The 9,939-nt window shown below is 42.1% G+C and overlaps 1 protein-coding gene across 1 annotated transcript; it reads right to left on the minus strand.

Annotated features, from left to right (window-relative positions):
- Positions 1-2,440: 2,440 nt before the first annotated feature.
- Positions 2,441-5,074, minus strand: LOC103368168 (60S ribosomal protein L19-like). The gene is made up of 6 exons (XM_008296437.1): positions 4,984-5,074; positions 3,537-3,643; positions 3,309-3,431; positions 2,969-3,089; positions 2,753-2,863; positions 2,441-2,640 (listed from the first exon to the last, which is right to left on the minus strand). The coding sequence occupies exons 1-6, from the start codon at positions 4,986-4,988 to the stop codon at positions 2,514-2,516; spliced, it is 594 nt and encodes a 197-aa protein (XP_008294659.1). The 5' UTR covers positions 4,989-5,074; the 3' UTR covers positions 2,441-2,513.
- Positions 5,075-9,939: the final 4,865 nt, after the last annotated feature.

Below are 9,939 nucleotides of genomic sequence, written 5' to 3' on the forward strand. Positions count from 1 at the left end.
TTTTTTTTTTTTTGCCTATAATGAAAACTGATAAAACGATGCCAAATAATGACGACATCAAATTGCGTTGTGAAGTGTGTGATCAAGTGTGGCTGCAGGGACAAACATTCATCAACATCGATATCGCTTGACATCGCAATCAGAAACTGAGAGTTGGACAATATCGGCATATCGGATATTGGCAAAAAAGCCAATATCGGACATCCCTAGTCTAAACCCTTAATTCTAGCCAGATTTATCCATTTCTTTACTAGTTTTTAAATGTGTTTGGGGTCATTGTCTCGTTGGAACACCTAACTATAATACTGCCACCTCCATGCTTGCTGGTAGGTCTGGTGTTCCTGAGGTAAAGGGCCTCACCTTCACTCCTCCAAACATATGTCTTGTTATAATGACCAATTAAATCAATTTTTATTTCATCTGCTCACAGAACTTTCCTCCTGAATGTCTTTTCTTTGTCCATGTGATCAGCAGCAAACCTTAGCTTTGCCTTAAGGTGCTGCTTCTGGAGGAAGAACTTCCTTCTCGGACAGCGGCCTCTCAGCCCATGGAGATGTAGAACACATTTGACTGTGTCCAAGCAGCTTCTGATTCATTGCAGACCTGTTTTTTGGTCATTCTTGGTTGACTCAAGGCCATCCTGACCAACTGTCTGTCAGCAGCAGGTTTACCAAAGATCAAGAGGCACTTTAAACTCAAGTCACTACAACTCCAGTTCCATTCACAATGACCTGCATTGCTCATTTTATTCTGCTTTGAACCGTCCTAAGGACAGTCTCTTTAATTGTTTTTCTCATTTTCACACACGTACTCACAGCAGCTTGTCTGCACCACTTATCAGTAGATGCATCTGCAGCCCAAGCAAGAAGTGAAACTGACTGGATGACTGTATGGAGCATCACTAGCACAGGTCTGATGTGGCTGACAGTGTTGGTGTGGAGGTGTGATTTACCGTCTATGCTGCTGTGGCTTTGTTGCTTGTCTTTAGGAAAAGCGAGGCAGAGAAAATAAGTAGAACAAAGAAGACTTTATGGATAGCTTACAATTACAACTTCTCTCTCTAAGGTTCTGGACCAGCGGCAACTATAGTAAGCTGAAGCTGAATTCGATGTGCAAAGTTCACCCAGCGAACATGCTAAAAAGCAGATTGTGCAGTTCTAGAGCAGGTAGTGGAAACGCAGAACAAATGCAAAACAGCTGAGGTTTGCACAAGAACGATTCTGCCACACGTGGTTCAATTATTTTACTGACAATTAGTTTTGTTATAGAATTAGACTCCATGAAAAAGACCTCTTGAGCTGATAAATTATGACAGATAATTTTTTTAGAGAGGGCTGCAAGGTGGATCAGTGGTTAGCACCGTGGCCTCACAGCTAGAAGGTCGCCGGTTGGCGTCCCGGTGAGGACACCCGGGATCTTCCTGCATGGAGTCTCCATGTTCTCCCCGTGCAGCGTGGGTTCTCTCCGGGTTCTCCGGCTTCCTCCCACAGTCCAGAAACATGCTGAGGTTAATTGGTGATTGTAAATTGTCCGTAGGTGTGAATGTGAGTGTGCTTGGTTGTCTGTCTCTAAGTGTAGCCCTGTGATAGACTGGTTACCTGTCCAGGTGAACCTGCCTTCACCCTGAGTCAGCTGGGATAGGCTCCGCCCCCCATGACCCTGGTGAGGATGAAGGTGTAGAGATGATGGATGGATAGTGGGCACCACACTCAGAAGCCCAACTTGGCAGAACACGCAGGTCCAAAATGAAACAAGTATAAATAAACTGTTCTACAAACTTCTTGACTCAGCAAAACACTGAACGTTATATTTATGGATGTTTTTGAAAGTGCTTTATGAAAGATGCATTTGTTCAGAGTGCTGAAACTGTTGCTCGTGCAGCCACGTGCTCGCAGCAGTTCTCCTGAGTGAACACCGCTCAACAGCTGCAATACAAGACCAAAGTCTTCATATATATTGGAATTTATTGGATTTTTGGCCAATTAAGCAGCAGTTTCTGTATTTTACTGATGACGTTGCCCAGTTTCAGTTCGACAGCAATCTGCTGCTGTGAGGGTTAGATCTAGTATCTGACTGAAAACTGACCAAAGGACTTTCCAGGCCTCAGAGTATTTTTATCAGCACAGGAAGCGATATCTTCTCAGTGATACCCCCGTCTGACTTGCATGAAACTTTAGTCATCCGATTGCGACTGTATGTGATGCTCTGCTGCCATCTGCTGGACTGTGAGGAACACCAGTCCAGAACACACAAAGGTCTTTTGTTGGCCACTGAACTGCAAGTGTTCAAAAATCCAGATTCTGATCTCAGTTTCTGGCGTAAATCCACACAAATGCCACCTACTGATCACACGACAGAGTTTCTTACGTTCCCCCAGGACAGGATACTTCTGATACCAGGAATACAGCTGGTAAGTCAAACAGCAATAATCACAAATCAATGACAGTTTCATTTATCCAAATTTATTACCAACAAAAATCTGATTCTGACAAGATTTTAACATATTTTGGAATTTATTTCTTTGCAGTTTCTTCCTCCTTTGACAAGTTCTTGATGATCTCTTCCTTCTTGGCCAGGAGACGTTCTTCTCTGCGTTTGCGGGCCTCCTTCGTCTTTGAGCGACGAGCCTCCGCTTGGTCACTGGGTGGTACAGAGGAGTGGACACAGAGGCACATTCATTTCACAGTGAACAAATATCACTACACCACGCTAAAAGAAAGACAAAGTTTAGTAGAAAAAAGGTGCAACTTACGCCAGAAGCTTCTTGCGAGCCTTGTCTGCCTTCAGTTTATGGATGTGCTCCATCAGGATGCGCTTGTTTTTGAAGACGTTACCTTTGGCCCTCAGGTAGAGACTGTGGTACCTGGAGGACACAGAAAACACCTCACTACGTCTCAAGAACATCTCAGACTGGAACTGGAACAAACTGGCTCATTCACCAGAAATGAGTACCGAGATTCACACTTACATGTGCCTGTCAATTTTCTTGGACTCCCGGTAGCGGCGAAGAAGACGACGAAGGATTCTCATGCGCCGCATCCATGACAGTTTCTCTGGCATACGAGCATTGGCTGTCCCCTTTCTCTTACCTGGGCAGGAGAAAGTGCTACATGTTCACTGTGAAACTATTACAATTTGCAGGATTCAACGAATGACTCTCTGAAATGTGCAGACGTGCAGCGGCCACTGTAATCGTAACACTTTCTCCAAACAAACACAACTCAGAATTATTCTAGCACAGCCTGTGAAAGCAGGATGTCGTACATTAAGACCTGTGGGAAGAGGACAACAACAGTGACATCACTCACCGTAGCCCATGTGACGTCCCTTGCGGCGTGCCAGCGTGTTCTTGCGGCAGCGTGCACGGGAATGGACAGTCACAGGTTTCCTGATGATCAAGCCATCCTTCACCAGTTTGCGGATCTGCTGGCCTGTAACACAAAAGCAATTCAATGAAAGTGAAAAAAAAAAAAAGACGGCCTTGCCCAAAGAAATCTGTAAATGGAGCATTCAACAACGCAAAGAGAACAACTCACGAGAGTTTGCGTTGGCAATCTCGTTGGTTTCGTTGGGGTCCAGCCACACCTTCTTCTTGCCGCAGCGCAAGACGCTGGACGCCAAGCGCTTCTGGAGCCTGAGCATGCTGCACGACAACAGATATTAGACATCATTTACACATTTCTACCAAACCTTCGGCATTCTGTATTCAGCTCTAAACCAAGATGACTGTAAGAAGGAGTGTGTAGCTGTGTTATTCCAACTGGGGTGCAACCAACAATCACTTTATAGATGAATCAAGTTGGGTCTATAACACGTCAGTAAACGGTGAGAAACGCTGATCGGTGCTTCACAAAGCCCAAAAGATGTCCTCAAACGTACTGTTTTGTCTACAACTCAACGATGATCATTTACTGTCATAGAGGAGCTAAGAAACCAGAATCTGGAACATTTACTCACATCAATTAATTGATTAACGAAGTAGTTAATAGGAGATAAATGTGATCGATGACAACTAATCAATCAGTGAAGCTCTTAGTTCACTTCAGTAGTAGACACTGAAAACAGATAACTATCCAGACAAGGTTTACCACAGCGGGTTGTCGATGGACGGCAGGAAACCTGAACGACAAACAAGCATGACAGTCTTCTAAATGAGTCTGAAGTACTGAAGAAAGACAGGAAGCTGAAAAGATGAGCTGTCACCTAAAACAAAGAAATCTCAACCACTAGTGTCACATCCACTGCTCTGTCACAAGTACAATCTAACAGCTTCCTTGGTTTTATGCATGTTAGTGGTTGGTTTAATAAAAACGCAATACTGTCAACATCTAGTCAATCAGGCCTGTGACAGGAGATGGCAGACAGGTGACCACAGGTGTGCAGCAGCGTCATCTTCACTCGTTTAGTTTTGTGTTGGAGTCGCAGCAGGTTTGCCAGATTAGGCCTGGCGAGCCCAAACGGACACAACAGGTGTGTGTTTAACTAGGGGGTATAAACTGGACATGAGCAGTGCCCCACAACAGAAAACTACCTCAGGTAAATGACACAGGAACCCGTTAGCTAGCCCCAGTGTGGGGACCGTTTCCACTGGTGAGAGACGGGGAACATCGCTATCTGTCGAAATGACGGTCTGTCGTTATTACAACTTGCATTTCCTTTGCTAATTTCATTCACCTGCTTGTTTGACAATGACAAACATGTATGAAAACTGCGCCGTTTCTCACTCATTCGCGGCCCGGTACCAGTGGTGGTCTGGTGTCATGTTGTGACATGTCTCAGCTAACTTAGCTAGCTTAGCTAGCTAACAAGCTTAGCCTAGCGCCACTACAGGCCCAACGCGCATTCTGGTACAAACAACCGACTTCACACAAAGTGGACCACGGCTACAGTTTCCCCGCGGTCTCAAATAACAAAAACAAATCGCACTGTAAATGCTTTCTGTAGATTTAGAACGCGTAAATCCATTTCTAACATCTAGCTCACCTCATGGCTGCCGCTAGCTTGGAGCAAACGAAGGAAATAGACCGTGTGAGTCGCTACCATTGTAGCTATCGCCGCGGGTGGCTCACCTGTGACCGTATCACAAGTTCATAAATGTGACAGTTAATTGAAGCGTTACGTAAAGCATAAGCATTCTGCTGAACACAACAATTCTTCATGTTATAGATTTAGGTCTACTGTGCTTTAAAAGTTATTATGAATGTCCTACGATATCCCCCATTATACAAGAGTGGAACAGTCCAATATGTTGTAGGATGTACATCTAACCACTAGAGGGCGCAGTGCGCCCATGTTCCAAGGACTGATACGTCCATCCATCCATCCACGGTCCATATACTGCTTAATTAAAATGTAAATTCACGTCTCAGTTGAATTATTTGTTTTTTTGAGTGTTTGTTAGATAAAAAGCTGAAACAGGAAGTCATGAAGCCGACATATCATCAGGTCTCCGTTACGTATAAAGTGCGTTTAACAGCTCCAAAGTGACACTCCTACCAGGGACGGCGGTTGAAAATGAGCTTAACGCTGGACTCTCTATATGCAATACATCAGATGTTTTCTGTGTAAACATGCATGGTCCCTGATCAAATAAATAAATAGATGAAATTAAATAAAACACTTAAATCTGTGCAATAATATCAAATCCATTCGAAAAATTACTTTCCTCAATAGTTTGTGTAAAATCAGTTTCAGTATCATCTGCAATACTTCAGCTTTAATGGTCAACGATTAATTTTCCAGGTGAAATATTTCATCTTTATGTGCAATATTTCTTTATCATGATTAATATTTTAACTTCATTAATTTTTTTTCACGTGCATAATTTCATTTGCATGTACAAACACTGTAATGCGCAATATTTTATTTTTCAGGTGAAATATTTCTATTTAATTTGCACCATTTTTAATTGTGTGTAATGTATGAATTTGATGTTTAGTATTCCAATTTCATCAGCAGTATTTCATTATCATGTGTAACATTACTTGCCAGTATTACCTATCGCTTCTATTCTAGCCTTGTTTTAGCATACCTATTTTTATTTTCAGTAATGTATCCTACTTATACCTTATTGCTTTCCTAGTAAGGTACCGCATTAATTCTCATGTTATGGTATTTGTTTTCTGAGCAACAGGTAGCACCAGAATGTCCTTCAGGATTAAAGAATTTTAAAGCTGGTTTTAAAGTGTTCAGATTTGTGTTCTGCACATTAGTGCCTATCAGGGCATGTAAAGATAAGTAACGTCTCTTTTGCATACATGAACATCAACTTTCAGAAAACTCAGAAGACCAGAAATCATTGTACGATGATTAGTGATCAACTGGAGATGTTTCACGTTAACATCTATTAGTTAAATATTTGACTCTGTTCACCTGAAGCATCTCCCCTTAACAACTGAAACAACTGGATTAAAAAGGTCAAACTTTTGTACTCATATTATTCTGGCTTAATTTGCTCAGTTCCGTCCTGCTGCTGCAGTAGGTGTGATTACTGTACATGGTCGTCAGAAAAAGTCCAAAGACGCATTACAATAGAAAACTGGTCTAAACAATGTTTGTGTTTTTTGGTACTGAATTAAAAATTCTTCCTCCCTCTTGTCAAAAAAAAAAGAATGAACACAATGAACACATTTCTGTTTGTTAGCATTTATATTGGCTGTAACACGATTTTGAATAAATGGCTTTGCTTCATGCAAATTGTAAAAATAACTGCGCAAACTGACGCAGAAGAATGAATTAACCAACAAATAAATACAGAAACAATTCAATAAATAGATAAATAGATAGATAAATAAATAAATAAATAAATAAATAAATAGGCAGATGAATAGATTAAACAAGTAGATAATTAGGGCTGCAGGGTGGCGCAGTTGGTAGCACCGTGGCCTCACAGCCAGAAGGTCGCCGGTTGGCGTCCCGGTGAGGACACCCGGGATCTTCCTGCGTGGAGTCTCCATGTTCTCCCCGTGCAGTGTGGGTTCTCTCCGGGTTCTCCGGCTTCCTCCCACAGTCCAGAAACATGCTGAGGTTAATTGGTGATTGTAAATTGTCCGTAGGTGTGAATGTGAGTGTGCTTGGTTGTCTGTCTCTAAGTGTAGCCCTGTGATAGACTGGTTACCTGTCCAGGTGAACCCCTGCCTTCACCAGCCTCCAGCCCTCCCGCGACCCTAGTGAGGACTAAGCGGTGTGTTGATAATGGATGGATGGAAGTAGATAATTAATGAGTTAATTAATAAGCAAATAAATGAACAGAGAAGCAAATGAATTAGCACATTCTTCATGTGACAGAGAGATTTTAGTTGGCGTTGTGTGTGGATGAAGCCAGGTGGTGCGCTCTCCTCACATGAGATTCAGCTTCAGTCCTGATCAGCTGCCAGGCTTCAGCACTGTGACCCTACAATCACAGCAATGTCCTCAATATTCAAACATGCAAGAACTGCTGAAGTAAAGCATCATATCTAACCGCAGATTAACGGAGACTCACCATTCTGTTCAGGATGTGATCCGAGAGTCTCTTGAAATACATGTGCAGCTTTCTGTTCTTCTTCTTGTGGCCCCCAATCTGAAATAATTACAAGAAAACAGAATATATTTAGAAATGAGCTTCTTCTTGCTCTGTATTAAGGTCTGCCAGGACTTTAGTGTTTCTGAAGCTTACACAGGAGCTCAGTTCATCAGCCTGTTGGCTGACAACAAGGAGAAAGTTCTCCACCGTGCGGTTCTCCCATGATGCAGAGCTGTGGTCCTCCTCAAACAGGGCAGCCACCTCCTCCAGAATCTGAACTACGAACGCAAGTTTATCCTGGGCCTGGCAGAAGAGGGTCACCCACACATTACTACAGGAGCACATTTATGCCACTTTCAGATCAAAAACTGCAAACATATTAACATATACACCAGGAGCAATAACACACTCTCTTGTATTTTGCACTTTTTGTGCACTTTTAGCTCACCGATGCGCCGGACGCCTGGCTGTACAGCTCCTCAGGGAAGGACACGGTGGGCCCATCGTCAGTGGCGTTGGTGGAGTTTGTAGCCTGCAGTCCCACACAAACATCATCATGTTAAAGCAAACAGACACTGAAGTAGATTCATTGAACATTCAATAACACTGTAAACAACATGTAAAGTTGTGCACTTACCATGGCCTCCAGCTCATCCAACATCTCTTTACCAAACTGTTGGAACTTGTCCTTCATCCATCTGCAGGTCAGCGAGGAGCCTGAACTGTACAGACCGAGAAACAGGCAGGCAAAGAAGATCCTGTTGAGCATCTTTAAAAAGGTAGAAATTTCCCTTTGTGTTGAAGAAACTGTGATCGAATGCGTCCTGGTGTTCTGATGGAGCCGACCTGCAGCACCTCCTTTATGGCACAGCGCACCTATTTCACTTTCCTGACATACACCTGCAGGGAAACACTGGCTGAACTGTGGCTTTCACCTGAACATACAGGTATGTCACACCTTTCAGATTTCATTCTGTGTCCTAATGATAAAATAAAAAAAACCCATAGAGGAGAGTAAACATATTAAACCACAGAAATACTCATTATAAAACACAAATCAAATGATTATCTTCTGAACAGCTTCCATATTGAAAATGAGGGTGTGTCTGGCATAAAACTCCCAACATCTAAAGTTAATTATCTTTGAATGAAAGCTATGGATGATTTTGGGCTGTTTTTCATTGACACGTTGTTTGTTCTTAAGCTGTAGAAATTGCATCAGGGCTTCTTTGTGGCTTCATAACAATCATCCACCAATAAAAGCACAAGCACTGATTGCAGTGTGTCCATAAAGGGGAAGTTCCTACAGAGAGAAAATGAAAGAGAGTGTGTGACGGCGACCTGCACTCTGACGTTCATTCAAAGGAAGCTGTCAGTGGTATTTCACTTTATTCTGACTAGAACCTGAGCGGGGATTCACCTTCACCTTTTTTTTTTTTTGGCAGAGTGTGATAGAAATCTAGATGAAAGCCGAGTCCTAAAATCAATTAGGTAGCTTTAAAGAATGATAAATGTGTTTCTTTCCTTATGTTTCCTTACTGCTGTTGCAGTTGACTTTTTCTGAGGAAATTCCCAAAACACACCTCATCAAAAAAATCCATTTACAAAATCTTGGATCAAGTTGGATCAACTTAAATTAACTGAAGTAAATGTATACAAAGTTAGTTAGCTAGCAGTTTCTATGCCACTGGATCACGTCCAGAGTTCTTAAACCATTTGGTTCCTCTTTAATGAACTGCTGCAGCTTAAGTTTAGGAAAAGTCAGCTTGAAGATTCTAATTTTTCCAAATAACTTCATCACTAGACTCACTGTGCTTCTCTTTTCTGTCCTATTCCTATTCAAAGAGAACAGTGGCTGATTTACAGCAGAGAAATGTCGAGAAGCATGAAACAAACTGGCAGAGCCTGGTATGAATTCATGTTTTACAATTTAAAAAAAGAACATCTGGGGACAGCATCCAAGAAAAACCCTCCTGCTTGCTGTTTGGCAAATAAAAAAAAGCAAGACGACACTTTGCTAAAGAAGCGTAATGAATTGTTGTGGCCACATTCTTTGGTCAGATGACGGTCAGGACGTACAGCCGTCCTCAGATGTGTTCATCCTCTTCCATTAAGGAAAAGGCAAAACTCACAACACTCACTCAAATAACTAGAAACTGAAAAAAGTAAGAATAAATAAATATTTGGGCCCGTATTTCTAACTAATGAATTCAAACTGTTAGTTTTTAATTTGACATAAGAGCAAATGCTCAAAAGTTCAGCTTAGAAGTAATGCAGTTACTGTAAAGTTTTGAATAACTTGCAGTCATTATGGACACATCTGGCTTGTTCAGAGTACGTTTATGCCACCGAATAAAACGTCATGCCCTATTTAAACTGACTCTGAAGAGTCAGCAGCTGTAGTCAGTGGTAATTGCTCAGAAGTTCAGAGGTCA

Source organism: Stegastes partitus, unplaced genomic scaffold (assembly GCF_000690725.1).
Source record: "Stegastes partitus isolate 25-593 unplaced genomic scaffold, Stegastes_partitus-1.0.2 Scaffold1128, whole genome shotgun sequence".
NCBI lineage: Eukaryota > Metazoa > Chordata > Actinopteri > Pomacentridae > Stegastes > Stegastes partitus.